General features: G+C 52.1%; 1 protein-coding gene across 1 annotated transcript; it reads left to right on the top strand.

Annotated features, from left to right (window-relative positions):
• The first annotated feature begins 4,577 nt into the window (after positions 1–4,577).
• LOC120700815 (uncharacterized mitochondrial protein AtMg00810-like) lies at positions 4,578–5,479 on the top strand. The gene is made up of 2 exons (XM_039985035.1): positions 4,578–5,129; positions 5,171–5,479. The coding sequence occupies exons 1-2, from the start codon at positions 4,578–4,580 to the stop codon at positions 5,477–5,479; spliced, it is 861 nt and encodes a 286-aa protein (XP_039840969.1).
• The last annotated feature ends 12,770 nt before the right edge of the window (positions 5,480–18,249 follow it).

The raw sequence follows: 18,249 nt of genomic DNA, 5'->3' as shown, positions 1-18,249 counted from the left end.
TCACCCCAAATCAACCAGAGCCCCGGGCAAGCATCACGCACCTGCTTGAGCTCATTCAAGAAAAGTACTTTTTTCCTGATCCGTTTGTGGACTATATACACAAGTAATCCACCAGATTTTATCATCTTGCAACATTGTAATTTTAGCTGTTAAGCTATACGACCGGATAAGTGGACAAGTCACCGACCAGGCGTTCCTTCTCCAGGCGAGAATGATTCCTCCACGAGTGTTGTCAGCCGGTTTAAAAAGAAAGTCAAAATCAGCACCACATGTTTCCCTGATCAACACGTCCGAGCAATCATCTAGTTTGGTTTCTTGCAAGGACAGGAGGGAAATATTTTCTTGACCCACAAGTTTACGCACCACATTCCGCCGGGCTCTAGAGTTTAAGCCCCGCACATTCCAAGACAAGCAGTTTTCACCTAACATGATGAACTAGTTTTGCAACCAACATCCAGCCAAGCAATGGCTCAGGACACCAACAACGGTGTCGCGACCTCCGACGCTAAAGAGCCCATACCAGATGGTAAAAGCGCATCCAACGCTTCACAGTGCGAGGGTGTTAGGGTGGACGAGAAAGTAGCCGCAAACTGCTGGAAGGACTGTTAGTTAAGCCTTGCGTTGTAGATAGACTTGCATGTTTCCTTTTCTGTTATGCATGCGCACGAGCACCGTATTCTGTGGTCGCCGTGCGCGTAGAGGTCGTGGCCGAGAATAGCTCGCCACGGACCTGGGCTCTCAGCTGTGAGTAGCGTTGTGGGCGTGGGGATGGACGCGCCAAAATCACGCGACGTGCGGCAAATGGCCGAGCGCTTTTGCCTTGTAATCTTTGCTTTATATTCAGTAAAGAACAACAGAAAACGCTTCCAGTTCAAGCAGCACCAAACTATTGTGTCCAAGTGATAGCGTGTGTTTCTTGCTGTGAGACCTCGTCCTCCGGCGAGCTTGCGACCTCGACGCCGGCGTACATCGCCGGGCTCAGGTCCAACAAGTGGCATCAGAGCCAGGCGGCAGGTCCTAGCGCGCCGCGATGTCGTCTCCGCCGCTCCGTGGCCGGTCCCCGCCATCGAACAAGATCGGCACGTCGGGCGGCAACAAGACGCCACCGCGATCGCCAAAGGGGAAGACTCCGCAGCGCATGCCGTCGCCGAGTCGCTCTCCACCGCACCGCTCGTGTACGCGCGACGCACGACGTCCGCGCACCCGAGGCTCGCGCCGTCCACGGGAAGTCATCGTCGAGCGGGTCATCCGCGAGACCGGCGGCTCCCGCGAATGGCCGCAGTTGACAAACACCAACTACAACGAGTGGTTGTTGCTGTTGAAAGTGAAGCTCCAAGCCCGCCAACTGTGGGATGTCGTTGAGCACGACGACGGCGACTTCCATGACGACCGCACCGCGTTGGAGGCCATCTGTAGCGCGGTGCCCCTAGAACTGGTTTCCTCCCTCGCCACGAAGGAGACGGCGCACGACACCTGGAAAGCCATCAAGACGCTCCGCATCGGCGATGACCGGGTGCGGAAGGCGACGGCGCAGAACCTCTGCACCGAGTACGAGGCGATCTCGCTTCGTGATGATGAGGCGATTGAAGACTTCGCGCTGCGACTCACCGGCATCGTCCAGCGCTTGGCAACCCTTGGCGATCCAGAGCTGGATGCCAAGGTCATCGTGAAGTACCTGCGCGTCGTACGTCCAAGGTACAAACAGCTTGTCATCTCCATTGAAACTCTCCTGGACATCTCAGCACTGTCCATCGAAGAGATCACCGGACGGCTCAAGGCAGTGGACGATGTTGATCCAACACCGCCCCAAGCAGCCAGCGGCAAGTTGCTGCTCACGGAGGAGCAGTGGCTGGAGAGGTACAAGAAGCAGGACTCCGGGTGCGGAGGGTCGAACTCCAGCACTCGGGGCAAGCGGCGCGGCAAGCTGCGCAGCCGCGATGGCGGCAGCAACTCCGACGGTGCCGGCTCGAGCTCAGGTCAGGCCGGGTCAGGTGACACCTGCAAGCGTTGCGGCAAGGAAGGCCACTGGGCCAAAAGATTGCCGTGGCAAACTCAAGGTGGAGGAGCAGGACCATGTGGCCCAAGACGACGAGCCCACCCTGATGTACGCCTTCGGGGTCGTGGAGGAGGATGCATCGTCAACTCTGTCTCCTCTCCAAGCGCCGCCGCACATCCGCAACTGCGACGTCATCGACGACGACGCTCCGCCGCGCCAGCTCGAGGTCGTGGAGGCGAAGGTGTTCGCCGCCTTCGATGCCGCCGAGGACCGGGACCCGAAGCGCTGGGTCCTGGATACCGGGGCGACGAACCACATGACGGGATCCCGCGGCACCTTCTCCGACCTCGACACTGGCATCGTCGGCATGGTGCGCTTCGGCGATGGCTCAGTCGTCAAGATCGAGGGCCTCGGCACCGTTCTGTTCGCCTGCAAGAATGGAGAACATCGCACCCTCGCCAACACCTACTTCATCCCACGGCTCACCACCAACATTATAAGCGTCGGCCAGCTCGACGAGGTGGGATTCCAGGTGCTTGTGGAGGAGGGAGTGATGCGGATCCGCGACGAGGAGCGCCGCCTGCTCGCCAAAATCCACCGGAGCCCAAGCCGGCTCTACATGCTCGACGCCGAGATTGCGCGGCCGGTGTGCTTTGCTGAGCACGCCAAGGAGGATGCGTGGTTCTGGCACACCCGTTTTGGGCATGTCTACTTCGGCGCGCTGAGGAAGATGGGTCGAGAGGAGCTTGTCCGCGGCATGCCCCTACTCGACCAGCCCGAGCAGCTCTGCGACGCTTGCCTTGCGGGCAAGCACCGGCGCACGCCGTTCCCACAGCGCGCCCTGGCACGTTCCACGGACGTGCTCCAGTTACTCCACGGCGACCTCTGCGGCCCCATCACGCCACCGACTCCGAGCGGTAATCAGTACTTCCTGCTCCTGGTCGATGATTACTCGCGATACATGTGGATCGCGTTGCTCCCCAGCAAGGATGGCGCGGCCGCGGGGATCAAGCGCATCCAGGCCGCGGCGGAACGGAAGGCCGGCAAACCAGTGCGCGCACTGCGTACTGACCGTGGAGGCGAGTTCCTTGCATGCGACTTCGAGCAGTTCTGCATCGACCTCGGCGTACACCATCAGCTCTCGGCGCCCTACTCACCGCAGCAAAACGGCATCGTCGAGCGGCACAATCAATCTGTGGTGGGAACTGCCTGGTGTATGTTCAAGGCGAAGCAGCTCCCGGGCGAGTTCTGGGGTGAGGCAGTCAAGACGGCCATCTATCTCCTTAACCGGTCCTCTTCCAAGAGCATAGGAGGCAAGACCCCCTACGAGCTCTGGACAGGGAGCACGCCAGGAGTCCAGCACCTGCGCACGTTTGGCTGCATCGCGCACATGAAGCTGACGACTCCGAACCTGAAGAAGCTTGATGACAGGAGCAGGCGCACCATCTTCGTCGGCTACGAGACGGGCTCCAAGGCGTACCATCTGTTCGATCCATCGACCCAGCGCGTCCACATCAGCCATGACGTCGTCTTCGACGAGGCCGCCCAGTGGTCCTAGGCAGGAGAGCTCGGCGATGCCGCTGAGGACTTCCACATCTAGGAGGCCACCGCCAGACTACCTCAGGTGGTCACCGTGACCACCTCATCGACGCCAGCGGCTGCCGATGCATCCAGCTCGACATCGGCCGCATCGACTCCCTCGCCACGGTCACCGCACCATGACGTCGTGCCGCCGACACCGAGCACCCCAGCACAAGCTGCTGGGCAAGAGCTGGAGTTCGCCACGCCCCCCAACATCGATGAAGCTGATCTGGATGCAGACCATGACGATGCACCACTCCGATTCCGCAAGATCGACAACGTGCTTGGACCGCCGACGCCGCCGGGACAAGCACATCGCGAGACGTTGGAGCAGCTGCTGATGGCCAGCAACACAGAGCCGTCCACGTTCGTCGAGGCGCAGAAGCATGAATGCTGGCGTCACGCCATGCTCGACGAGATGACGGCGATCGAGGCGAACGGCACCTGGGAGCTCGTCGACCCTCCCCCGCGGACACGGGCCATTGGGCTCAAATGGGTCTTCAAGGCGAAGAAGGACGCAGCCGTGATCATCACCAAGTATAAAGCCCGGCTGGTCGCGAAGGGCTACGTGTAGCGCCAAGGTGTCGACTTCGACGAAGTGTTCGCTCCAGTGGTGCGCCTGGAGTCTGTGCGTCTACTCCTTGCGCACGCCGCGAACGAGGGCTGGGCTGTCCATCATATGGATGTCAAATCGGCCTTCCTCAATGGCAAGCTGCAGGAGGAGGTCTTCGTCGAGCAGCCGCCGGGCTTCGTCCTCAAGGAGCAAGAGGGCAAGGTGCTGCACCTCGTCAAGGCGTTGTACGGGCTTCGTCAAGCCCCGCGCGCATGGTATGTGAAGCTGGACGGCTCCCTGCTCAGCCTCGGCTTCCGGCGCAGCAACTCCGAGCATGCGGTGTACCTGCGCGGCGAGGGCGCACGACGACTCGTCGTGGGTGTGTATGTCGACGATCTAGTGATCACCGGTGGCTGCACGGGCGACATTGATGAGTTCAAGTCGTAGATGAAGGCTACGTTCCAGATGAGTGATCTGGGGTTGCTCCACTACTATCTTGGTCTGGAGGTAACCCAGCTCGATAGCGGCATCACTTTGGGACAAAGTGCATACGCGGCGAAGATCCTAGAGAACGCCGGGCTGACTGGGTGCAATCCCAGTTTTATCCCCATGGAGCCACGCCTCAAGCTGAGCAAGGAGAGCACTGCGTCCGCTGTCGACGCAACAGCGTACAGGAGCATTGTTGGCTCCCTGCGCTACCTGGTGAATACCAGGCCAGACCTGGCCTACTCGGTGGGCTACGTGAGCCGCTTCATGGAGAAGCCGACCACCAAGCACCTGGCAGCTGTGAAGAGGGTGCTGCGGTACATCGCCGGCACTCTGGACTACGGCTGCTTCTACACGAGGAAGGAGAAGGACACGCACCTCGTCGGTTTCAGCAACAGTGATCTTGCCGGGGACATCGACACCCGCAAGAGCACCACTGGCGTCATCTACTTCCTCGGCAAGAACGTCATCACCTGGCATTCACAGAAGAAAAGGTCGTTGCTCTGTCCTCATGTGAGGCAGAATACATTGCTGGAACTACTGCTGCCTGCCAGGGGGTGTGGCTGGCGCGTCTCCTAGCTGAGCTGAAGGGCAAAGAGAAAGGCGTGGTGAAGATCAACATCGACAATCAGTCCACTGTTCAACTCAGTAAGAACCCTGTCTTCCACGATCGCAGCAAACATATAGATACAAGATTTCAATTTATTCGTGAGTGCATCGAAGAAGGAAGGGTGTGCGTTGCCTCCATTGGCACCACTGAGCAACTGGCGGACCTCATGACGAAGGCTCTGGCACGCGAACGTTTCTGTGATCTGCGCGCCAGGCTCGGCCTCGTCAATCTCAAGCAGATATGCAAGGCTTAGGAGGAGATTTGTTAGTTAAGCCTTGCGTTGTAGATAGACTGGCATGTTTCCTTTTCTGTTATGCATGCGCACGAGCACCGTATTTTGTGGTCGCCGTGCGCGTAGAGGTCGTGGCCGAGAATAGCTCGCCACGGACCTGGGCTCTCAGCTGTGAGCGGCGTCATGGGCATGGGGATGGACGCGCCGAAATCACACGACGTGCGGCAAATGGCCAAGCGCTTTGCCTTGTAATCTTTGCTTTATATTCAGTAAAGAACAACAGAAAACGCTGCCAGTTCAAGCAGCACCAAACTATTGTGTCCAAGTGATAGCATGTGTTTCTTGCTGTGAGACCTCGTCCTCCGGCGAGCTTGCGACCTCGATGCCGGCGTACATCGCCGGGCTCAGGTCCAACAAGGACGAGGCATCCGGCAGCCGGTCGTCCGATGTGATGCCCAGTTTCTTCATCATGACGTTCTCTGCTTGGACGGCGGGCTTTGTGGCAAGGTGCCGCGACTTCTTTGCTAGCCGCTCGCTGCGTCTGATGGTGAATTCTTGCTGCTGCGGGCGAGAACGGCGCCGAGGCGGGGAAGCATTCAGTGCTGGTGGTGCAGCGTTCCTGCACACAGCATGCGCAAAGTCAACGACCTGGTCATCGGCGGGGATCACATTATCAGCAAACAGGTGAAGATGGAGTGTTTCATGGGTCCCTCGAGCGACCGTTATATTTCGTAGGCCAGGAGGAGTGTGAAGCACTCGTGGAGAGCCCTGAACCTCGAAGCGTACCATTTCCAGTTCAGCCATAGCCGGGTGAGGCACAGTAGAAGCCACCGGCGCAGAGGTACGACCATCATTAGGAGAAGGCACAATCATCTCTGGCAGCTCAGCACAAATAAGAGTGGGCAGAGAGTAGAGCTCTAGAAGCATAGGGTCAACATGGGAGGCATCGACAGAGTGATCCGGCGGAAGCTCCCTGAACCAGGCCTCCTCATTCGCCTGATGACGCCCACGACCAGAGACCGCCACCTCGATGAGCATTGGATCATGGAATGTAGAGTGAGCAGGGACCTCACGGTTCAGAGCCAGCTGCACAGTGGATTCATCTTGCACAGGATGAAGAATTGGGGAAGAAACAGGCACTACAGGAGCAGCTGGTGTCTGAAAAGAGCCAAAGCCCAAGGGAAAAGTGCACAAGGCTGCATTGGCGCCACCATCACCGGCAGTGCCCGAGCCCTGCCTAGCCGCACCATCAGAGCCACCGACCCCCCCCCCCCCCCCCCCAAAGCCGGGAGTCCAAAAGATAGTTCGTCGTGGAAGGGGGCGCGACCGCATGTGCTGGGTGAACCCAGGGTAGTCCTCATCGGAGTCGGAATCACTAAGAATACGATCAGGTAGAGAGCCGGCATCATCCGACGACCCAGAGTCATTCTAGTCATGGACTCAGGATTTCAATTTCAACTCTATATCGAAGCAAACACTGTTCATGATGAATGATTTCCTCTAGCCGAAGACATAAATTATTTGTGCCCAGGTCAGCAACTCTTTCTGGGATACGAATGAAAGCTTCATTAGGAATAAGATCAGGATTAGTGCACCACACGGCAGTCTGAAAGCGGCACAAATCAGCCCGAGAAGTAGTAGATGGGGTGGGAGTGGGAACAGTACAAGCATCACCCAAAATAATTTGAGCAGCGGCCGGCGACCAAGCATGAGAAGGTAGGCCTCTAATTTCAAGCAGAACACGGTAGCGCAAGACCTCGCCATCTGCAGTGGCCAGTCGGCTCCACCGGCGAAAGCGAAGAACCATGTCCACCTGCGACAGGGGGGGAGCTTCCAGAAAACGCCGTAGATTCGCAGGGTTGCGGAAGATCACCAAGAAGTCTTCCGGCCAGTAGCGGTGCAAGGTGAAGTCAGAGCCCGTCATCCCATAGTTGTCCTGGATGAAACGGCACACCTGATACGGAGCGAGGGACGACCTTGTTCCAAGAACCAGAATGACCAGAGGAGTATCCACGAGTGCATCTTCTTCTTGCTGGAGCTCCGGCGTCCACAGAATTGTGCGGGTCACAGAGGCGATGCGCCGAGATGGGTGGCCCAGTGGAAGCTCCGGCGGAGGAGGGAACCCCTCCGAGCGATCTGCTGGCGATCAACAGCGACCATCAGGCGAGGAGGAACGGTCCACCGGCGATGCCGCACAAACTGACGGTGCACCAGAGTAATCGCGACCGGTAGAGGCCGACCCCGAGGAAGCTGTGGACGCCGAAGCAGCGGAGCGACCAACACCGAGGCGGTTGGAGGCCACCGCCGCGTCTGCCGCAGGGTCTGCACGTCGCACAGGACGACCACGGCCCTGTTGCGGAAAGCCTGGGAAGCGAGGACGCTTGCAGTTCTTGGCGACATGTCCAACCTTCTCACACCGCAGGCATCGCGAGGGATGGATGCATTGTGAGGCCACATGGTCGAAGGCCAAGCAGTTGAAGCATCGCCCCACCAGGTCCGCGGGGACCGGCCGGCGGACACGGATGGGTGGGGGCGCACGGCGAGCAATCTCCCTCAAGCAGCGCCGACTGACGACCCGATGAAAACCTTCTTCATCGACCAGGGGAGGAGAGAACGACCTCGATGGGGCATGACCCGAGCGATGTGCATCCGCCATGAATCCATCCGGAGCGCGTGCAGGGGAAGTAGATCTGCGCCGCGCCGCGACCGCAGCGCTCTTCCCTTTGGGGGAGGCGCATGGAGGATCTAGTGGAGGTTGTCGTCTTCGTCACCATCCTCATCCGAATCAGAGGGGATGCTGAAGCAAATCCCCTCCGGCGAGCCTTCGACCGGGTGCGAGGGACCAGCTCCAGGGGTAGCTGAGAAGGGGGAGGCCTCCGGATTGAGCTGCTGAAGCGGCTCGACCCAAACATCAAGGGTAAACCATGCTCCATGAACTCGCGACCCACGTACTTGTCACTAGCGCCAATGCGGATGGTGACCTCACATCTTTCGGTGCCATGCTCCATGAACTCGCGACCCACGTACTCCGGACATTCCGGAATACCAAGTCGCACTGTGGCAGCATAAAGCACCCTGGGGAACCCGTCTTCGTCAGCATAACAACAAAAAAGTTTAAAGGGTAATAGGGTTTCAAGGATTGACCATCCTATGGATCCTACGGTCATCGTTCACTACCGGTTCGTGTCCTACAGCCAAGCATGGCTCTGATACCACCTGAAACGACTCGATCCAAAGATCAATGCTAAACCATACATTAATTACCGAATTAAGTCTCCGGCACAATACATGTTACATCAAGTAGAGTCCAGAGTCATACAGAGCTTTTATTTAACACGTACACGAGAAGTAAGGTGACAACACAAACCTACAACAGAACAACTATAGGATAACAACTATCATAACGATATGCAGGACTAGCTTTTCATCCATCACGGCTCCACTCGATCAGCTTGGGTGCGGACACGATCTACTCGTAGTCTTCCAGCACAAAGTCGGGATTCTCTGGAGATAATCAACAAGGGTTGAGTACAAAAGTACTCAGCAAGTTCCACCTCGCCCTACGGGAGGGGAATGATATGCATGATACACATTAAGCACAATCTAATAGCAATGCAACTAATGGTATGCAAACCCTTCCAGACACAACCCATAGTAGGTAGCTCACTAGTTGTCAGGACCACACCTTAGCCTGCCCATACCGTGGGCACGGACCATTCGAATGGATTATATACTCTGCATAGGTCGTACACTGTACCCACACGCTCGACTGCCCAAACGGACAACCGACATAGCCGACACACAGCCGTGGTCACGCCCCAGCCCGGCCGCATAAACCCTCGGGCCCTGACTCCAATGGTCCATACCCGTAAACCATCCCTGCGACCGTCAGGCTAACCAGTGGGATTAGGCTAAGTCCGGTCCATATCGGAACCTGTGGTCGTACTAAAGTAAGCTAGGTGAGATGTCAAAACAACTCTGTCCTTATGGTTCACCAAGGCAGCAACCATCCCTCAACATACCAACTCGAGCCTACCACCACGGTAGCACTCACTTGCCAGTCTACCACCACGGTAGCGCCGGCTCTAGCACACCCAGTTGCCCTGGTCTCAGCCAGATCCCTTCGTATCCTAGTCTCAGCTCTGGATATGCATGACTACTCAGATGCATGCATGAGCACACTCAAGTACTGGTATATGTAATCGATCCTAGACCCAGGCTACAGCTAAACGTCCTCACATGGATGAAACCGCTCACGTAGGGGTCGATGAAACTTGCCTCCGCTTACGTTCGCGTCGGCGGCTTCCTGATCGCGGTACGGGTATTCTGGCTCCGGCTCGCGGTACTGGCCTTCGTGCTCCTCAGCACGCTCCTCCTTGATCACTCCGTCGCCTACGGACGGGAACGACACCACCGGCAAATAAACACAAGCAAGCACAAACATAAAATAAAATGAGCTCAAATGTAGATGAAAATAGGAGGAGTAGATAGTATATGATTTTAGAAGAATTTAGGAAAAAGAATCAATGGAATCGGAGCTTGGATGGATGAGATATTATAGTTATAATTTTGGGTGTTTAATTAATTCCGAAAATGAATTAACATAACGGGAGGAGCTTCACGTGGTGTTTGCTGGGCTCTTGGTTTGGGCTTTGGGGCTAGCACTTGGGCTTTTGATTTGATTATTGTTTTGGCTTTGGGAAGAAGGAACAGAGGGAACAGGTGCATGCAGGATACAGGGGCTTGGTGCTCCTTGCTTTGGGCGTCATACATGGGCATGCCGAGCTCTTGGGAGCTTGCCGCACGGCAGCTCGGGCTACCATACGGAAAACTGAGCATATGGGGAGAGAGGAGGGCGAAGGGGTTCCATTTTGGTGACTTCGAGCATGGGCGGTGCAGGTCGGCTCTGGCCGCGTGGCAACCATGGCCGTAGCTTTCTGAGCTCTGGATGGGGACGATGGGACGATGGTTGTGTGGAGTTAACGGTGGGAAGCTGCCTACCATCTCACCTTGGTGCTGAACATTTCGAGGAAGAGGGTCAACCACTGGAGCTTCGTTCCGAGAGTGGAGCAGAGAGATAGAGCGATCTAGCTGGGCTCGTGAGGAGTGATTCAGCTAGCGAGGCGGCTCGGTGAGCTTGGGCTGGTGGCGGGGCGAGGCGGACAGCGGCAAGGACGACGGCGGGGCAGCTCAGCGTCAACGTGCACACCGGCAGCGTTGAAGCACGCGAGCGTCGAGGCGGCAAAGCCGGCGAGGACGCGGCAGCGGCGTGGGCGAGGTGGGGACACGGCGATGGGCGGCACGGCGTGGTGTCAGCGGCAGTGCGCGAGCGAGAGCGAGCGCGGCCAGGGCCCTAGCTTGGCGAGTTGCAGCGGCGCAACGGCGAGGCTCAGCTCGATTTATAGGCAGCCAAAGGTGATTCGCAGGGAAGAAAAATCTCGGTCGGCGTACTGTGCTCAATGAGGCGTGTCGACGGATGGCAACAACTCGACGGACACAGCAGCTGAGGTGGTTGGCCTCACCGTCGTGATGCGAGTGATGGCGGGTAGATGCTGCTACCCGTGGACTGAGAGTTATGGCGACGTAGGACGAGGTCGAGAGGCATCCATGGGAAGAGACTTGGCAAGATTGCTTCCAGCATGGCGTGCTTTAGCTACTGGAAAGGACCATGCGTGCGTTGCTTCTGGAGAGGAAGAAGACAGCTTTACTTGTGCAGGGAGGGAAGCACGTGGGATGGTTTGCCTTTGAGGCGGCTAGTGGGAGAGAGTATACTTGTAAGCGAGAGCAAAGAAAATGGTTTGTCTATTCACGTGTTTTACGCATGTAAAACATATTGTTGTTTGTTGTAGTTAAATCAGATAGATGATTGCGAAGTAAAGCAAGTTTTTATTTAGTGGCGAAAAGCAAGATGTTACAGCTGACGGCGAGGGTTGGGGGCAGATCCAGATTCGGAGCAGCGACCGCCCGGAGGTGGGGGAGGAGGCGGCGAAGGGGGCAGACTACCCATCCCAGGGCGGGAGGTGCAGGCTGCGGGAGGTGGAAGAGAGGGGGTGGACGCCGGGGCCGGAGGGGCTGCCGCCGGGGGGTTCGTGGCCGCCGGGACCGAGCGGTCGCCGACGGGGCTCTCTGCTTCGCGAGTCTTCTCTACAAGAACAATAATAAGGATGATATATTGACTTATCAAATGAGCACAAATATGATGGTGCTCGGTACTAACAACCGGCACTCTATTCGGTTGACTTGTTAGCCAACTAACCATTAGTGTTTTTCTCTCACACTAAATTAGTATCAGCCACCAGCACTAGTCAGACAATAGTATTTTTCTCTCATAATAAATCAGCATCAGACACCACCACAATTAGCCGAACAGAGTGCAAACAATTATGCACACTACACTCGCACGTGACGATGTTATAAAGTTTGGACCGCTTGGGTTATGCAGCCAGCACAAACTAATGAGCATGAACTACTTATGTTTCATGACCGAAGCATCTCGTTGCTCTAACGCCACATCGCATGCCATTCTTTCATTTCCCGTTATGCCCTGTACACCTACTAGGACAACTGCCGTAGAACTACTAAACAGTCGGGTTAACATTCTGCAAATTGCAATCCTGCTTAGCTGAGAGAGAAGAACGGGTGGTAAAGCTCACCGCAAGTGACCGCAGCTGGGCTCTGCCTGCCTGACCCCGCGAACGGAGCAGGGGGAGGGAACGGAAAGAAGAGGGCCATCCATCGCCTCAGAGCAGGTATTCTAATAGGCGGAGAGCCGGCTGAATGCCTATGTGTCCCATGAGAGAGAAGGAGGCCGGCAGTGTGCCAGGCGCCCACTTGAGCCGACTGGGAGGACATGCACGCACTGTCATTGATCAAGACCATGGGACCCACCACTATCCAGGACTTACTTACAGCCGGCGGCCGGCTGGCTCATAAGTCTTGCTCTCATCGGTGCGCCTGGGCTGCTTCCTTCGGGGCGAAGGATGGCGCCGGCCGCTGCATGGAAAGTTTGACATGACGGCTGGGGTGCAGGTGCAGCAGTAGTGATGCAGTTGACATCGACCGCTTCTGGCAACACAGCTGCATCACTGGGGGATACTGGCCAGCGACTAGCTAGGGCTAGGGACTTGGGTTTTGTTTAGTTGCGTAAAAATTTGGGTGTAAAATACTGTAGCATTTTTGTTTGTATTTGATAATTATTGTCCCGCCATGGGTTAACTAGGCTCAAAAGATTCGTCTCGCAAATTACAATCTAACTGTGTAATTAGTTATTTTATTTAGCTACATTTAATACTTCATGCATGTGTTGAAACATTCGATGTGATGGAAAATCTTGTAAAGTTTTGGAATTTTGAAGGGAACGCCCTGTTTGATTTATTATAGCACACGATTCTCAAAAAAGTGAATCAAATATACATGAAATACTAAATAAAATATATTTATAAAATCTATTAAAAAATTAGTGTAATTTTTCGCGACGAATCTAATAACGGTAATTAATCGATTATTAGCTACAGTGATGCTACAGTAACTATCCTCTAATCATACAGTTAGAAGTCTTATTAGATTCTTCGGGGTTCCTAGTGTAAGAGTTCTAAAGTTTATTTTAAAAACAGACTTAATTTAATATTTTTAATTAGCGGTCAAAGTTCATACAATTCCTTATATAACACCAGCCAAACAGGGTCTAGACAGATACGGAGTACTCCACCTCAACAACCGTGGATGATCCATGTAATGGAAGGCTAACTTGGCGTATTCTTTCATTTGATGGGGGATGGACAATGCAAGTTCGAGTACTGTTTGGTTTAACCGACTGCCTACGTGCTGTCACGGGCACTCCTACATCTGCTGCATATATAGGGTCTGTTTACATGAAACGCAAAAACTTTTTGCGTTGGAATCTTGTTAATTTGAAGTACTAAATGAAGTCTATTTACAAAATTTTTTACACAGATGGGTTGTAAATCACGAGACGAATCTAATAATGCTAATTAATCCATAATTAATCAATAATTAGCGGATGGTTAGTGTAGCACCACTGTTGCAAAACATGGATTAAGTAGGCTCATTAGATTTGTCTCGCGATTTACAGCCCATCTATGTAAATTTTTTTGTAAATATACTTCATTTAGTATTCCATGCAAGTGACAAAACATTCTATGTGATGGCTTTTTTCGTTTACATACATTTTGTATTGTCAACTGGTAACTCAATGGGAATCAATTTGCTTAGCCCCGTTAGAATTATGGGCTTGGCCCATTTATTCTAATCAATACAATAAAAGAATTTAAAGCCCACTATTAAATGCTAGGGAATCAATTGCTTAATTCCGTACCGGGATTTGAGGAGGATCTTAACCAACTTAAAGGGTGGACTTCGTGTACACCACTAGTGAAGCCAGTAAGAGGATATCGGTGAACCACACGCGCGCGCTCGCTCGCCTCGCCGGGCCGGGCTGAGGTCGTGGGCGAGGCCGGCCGGCCGGACGGGCGGTGCGCGTGTAGGTGCGGTGTGGTGCGGTGTGACGTGATGTGCTAAGATGAGAAGAATGTTTTGGTGTTAAGAACATTAAAACAAAGAATAAACATTGACAGTAATGACTGGAGAATCACACCAGTAACTGCCGCTCATCAAAGCTCTTTACGACGTCCATGTTCGTTGAACCTGAGGCACCTCTACGCCTATATAAACCACCCCTTCCTCCTCTCATCTACACACTTCAGCACTTGATCCAGGTACTCCTGCTTAGGAGACCTCTCCCTTCTCCCTCTGCTGTTTTCTGCCGTTTCCATCGCTAGTGCTGCGCGCACAGCTCTAGCGAGAGCAGGCCTCCGGAACCTCTGCTCGCTGAAGGTCCTGCACGGGATGCGGGCAATCAGGATTTTGGGGAGCGTCTTGACGCGACTGCTCGCTCCCTGATCGACTACTTCGTCTACATCCCGGCGTGAACGAACGACTACTTCGTCTGCTTCCTGGTGACCGTTCGTGGGACTGCACTGCGAACCTCTTCCTGCATCGACATCGTTCGGCTATTTCAGGCAAGGCCAGTCTAATAGCATGTCTAGTCCAGCTGGTAACGGCGCAACTGGTGCCTCCGGCACTGGTCCCGCCTTGGGGTACACTCTAAACCTATTCTGGTTTAACTTTTTGTTCATGCTTATTAGTAAGAATAATATGAACACATGCACATATCTTATTCACACATTATCACTCATTTATGTCATGAAATTGCTAGTAATATTTGGAATTAAAATATACCAAAAATGCCTAGTTATCTAACAATCCAAAAACCTGATTTTGTTAATAGGCTTTCGGTAACTAGCTTTGCTGCATCAATCAAATCACCACCTTTTGATGGTTAAAATTACAAACATTGGCAAGAGCGGCTTATATTATGGTTAACAATATCGAGAGTGATCCATGTAAAAGAGGGTAAGCCTGAACAGTTCACTCCAGAGGAAGGGAATGCGTTCGATGAGGCTGATACCCTCTTTCGAGGCTTGGTCATTAGTGTTCTCGGTGAAAACCTGGTGGATTCCTATGTCCGGCTGCCAACTGGCAAACCATTGTGGGATGCTCTTGAGGCTCAATATGGAGTGTCTGACGCCGACAGTGAGTTATACGATGGAGCAGTTCCTTGAATATAGGATGGTCGAAGACCGTTCTGTGGTGGAACAGGCTCATGAAATACATACTCTGGCAAAAGATCTCAAAAATTGTAGCAAAGAGTCCCCATGTGTGTTACCCAATAAGTTTGTGGCCGGAGGTATTATCTCTAAGCTGCCACCTTCTTGGAGGAACTTTTCTACTTCTCTAAAACACAAGAGACAGGAGTTCACCATAGATGGACTCATAGTGACTCTTGATGTTGAGGAGAAGGCGAGAGCAAAGGACATACGTGGGAAAGGAGTTATTGGTGCTTCTAGCGACAACCTTGTTCAGAAGAACAACTCCCACAAGAATAAGAAAAAGCCACCGCAGAACCAACCAAAGACTAAGCAGACAACCACCTTCAAGAAGAAGAAGAAGAAGAAGAAGAAGAAGGGAGCTTGCTATGTGTGCGCTAGTACGGAACACTTTGCTGCAAAGTGTCCGAACCGCAAAGGCAACGACTCTGCCAACATGGTCATTAGCGAGCCTGGAGGAACATCGCGGTACGGTAATTTATTACCTACAGTTCTTTCAGTTTTTTGTTCACCCGAATGGTGGGTTGACACTGGTGCTAGTATTCATGTTTGTGCTGATGCTTCTTTGTTTTCTTCTTACCAGGACGACGGGACTTCCTCCTTGCTGATGGGGAATGGATCGCATGCGTGTGTTCTTGGTGTTGGTACGGTAAATCTGAAGTTTACTTCGGGGAAGACTGTGCAGCTGAAGAACGTGCAGCATGTCCCCACCATCAAGAAGAATCTAGTCAGTGGCTCTCTATTGTGTAGAGATGGTTTTAAATTAGTCTTTGAATCCAATAAATGTATCTTGTCTAAGTTTGGTACTTTTGTTGGAAAAGGTTATGAAAGCAGAGACTTGTTCCGTCTTTCTTTGTCAGATGTTTGTAATAAAGTTGCATACAATGTTATTAACGTTGATGAAACAAATGTTTGGCATTTGAGGCTTTGTCATGTTAATTTTGGTTGTATGATGCGCTTAGCTAATTTGAGTTTAATTCCAAAGTTTACTTTTGTCAAAAAATTCTAAGTGTCATGTATGTGTTGAATCAAAACAAACTCGCAAGCCTCATAAGGCCGTGGAGGCGAGGAGCTTGGCACTCTTAGAATTAATTCATTCCGATTTGTGTGAAATGAATGGAGTGTTGATAAAATGTAGTAAAAGATATTTCATGACTTTGATTGATGACAGTACTAGATTTTGTTACATCTATTTGTTGAAGTTAAAAGATGAAGCTTTACACTACTTTAAAATCTATAAAGCTGAAGTAGAAAACCAACTTGAGAGAAAGATCAAAAGAGTTAGGTCAGATCGTGGTGGCGAGTACTTCTCAAATTTATTTACTTTATTCTACGATGAACATGGTATTATTAATGAGAGGACGCCTCCCTATTCACCTCAGTCAAATGGGGTTGCCGAAAGAAAGAACCGCACTCTAACGGATTTGGTTAACGCCATGTTAGATACAGCGGGACTTTCCAAGGAATGGTGGGGTGAGGCTATATTGACTGCATGTCATGTCCTAAACCGTGTTCCTACAAAGAATAAAGAGATAACACCATTCGAGAAATGGGAGAAGAAAAGGCCAACACTTTCATACTTACGTACATGGGGTTGTTTGGCAAAAATGAGTGTGCCAATAATCAAGAAACGTAAGCTTGGACCTAAAACTGTGGATTGTATCTTTCTAGGTTATGCTATTCACAGCGTTGGGTATAGATTTTTAATAGTGAAATCTGGAGTACCTGACATGCATGTTGGTACTATAATGGAGTACAGAGATGCTACATTTTTTGAAAACATTTTTCCCATTAGAGATGAAAAAAGTTCATCTAGGCAAGAGTTCATCGAGGATGATAGCTCTACTGAGCCGATAGAACACAATGAACATACACTTGTGCAAAATCCTGAGGAGGATAACAATGATGCTCCGAAAAAGAGCAAGAGACAAAGGACTGTAAAGTCTTTTGGTGATGATTTCATTGTATACCTCATAGATGATACACCCAGAACCATTGAAGAGGCATATTCATCTCCTGATGCTGACTATTGGAAGGAAGCAGTGAGGAGTGAGATGGATTCTATTATGTCTAAAGGAACCTGGGGGGTCGTTGAACGTCCTTATGGATGTAAACCGGTTGGATGCAAGTGGGTGTTTAAGAAAAAGCTTAGGACAGATGGTACTATTGAAATGTACAAGGCTAGGCTTGTGGCCAAGGGTTATACCCAAAAAGAAGGAGAATATTTCTTTGACACTTATTCACCAGTTGCCCGATTGACCACACTTCGAGTGTTACTTTCCCTAGCAGCCTCTTATGGTCTTCTCGTTCATCAGATGGACGTTAAGACGGCTTTCCTCAATGGAGAATTAGAAGAGGAGATCTATATGGATCAGCCGGATGGATTTGTATCAAAGGGTCAAGAAGGAATGGTTTGTAAGTTGTTGAAATCTTCATATGGTCTCAAGCAAGCGCCTAAGCAGTGGCATGAAAAGTTCGACAGAACTTTGACGTCTGCTGGCTTTGTTGTGAACGAAGCTGTCAAATGTGTGTACTATCGCTATGGTGGGGCTGAAGGAGTGATTTTGTGCTTGTATGTGGATGACATACTGATCTTTGGCACTGGCCTTAATGTGATTAACGAAGTCAAAGAGTTTTTATCTCAAAGTTTTGAGATGAAGGATCTGGGAGAAGCTGATGTTATCCTTAATATAAAGCTGGTAAAAGAGAGCAATGGTGGGGTGATTCTTACACAGTCTCACTATGTGGAGAAGGTTTTAAGTCGCTTTGGTTACAGAGTCTATAAACCTGTCTCAACACCATATGATGCCAGTTTAATTCTTAGGAAGAACAAAAGGATAATGCGATATCAGCTGAGATATTCTCATATCATTGGTTCATTGATGTATTTAGCTAGTGCTATAAGACCTGACATCTCGTTTGCTGTAAGCAAACTGAGCCGGTTTGTTTCAAACCCGGGAGATGATCATTGGAAGGCTCTTGAAAGAGTAATGCGCTATCTAAAGGGGACAATGAACTATGGAATTCACTACACCGGGTACCCAAGGGTACTAGAAGGGTATAGTGTTTCAAATTGGATTTCTGATGCTGATGAGATAAAGGCCA

The sequence above is a fragment of the Panicum virgatum genome, chromosome 3K (genome assembly GCF_016808335.1).
Source record: "Panicum virgatum strain AP13 chromosome 3K, P.virgatum_v5, whole genome shotgun sequence".
NCBI classification, from domain to species: Eukaryota; Viridiplantae; Streptophyta; class Magnoliopsida; order Poales; family Poaceae; genus Panicum; species Panicum virgatum.
Note: the sequence above shows the minus strand (reverse complement) of the source record. Positions and strands in the feature narration are given on the sequence as shown.

Bases quoted from the DNA above. Each gene is read 5' to 3' on its own strand.
- LOC120700815 (XM_039985035.1), top strand. From the start codon at position 4,578: ATGAAGGCTACGTTCCAGATGAGTGATCTGGGGTTGCTCCACTACTAT. The intron at 5,130-5,170 runs GTGAGGCAGAAT...GCTGCCTGCCAG, and splicing joins GGTCGTTGCTCTGTCCTCAT to GGGGTGTGGCTGGCGCGTCT.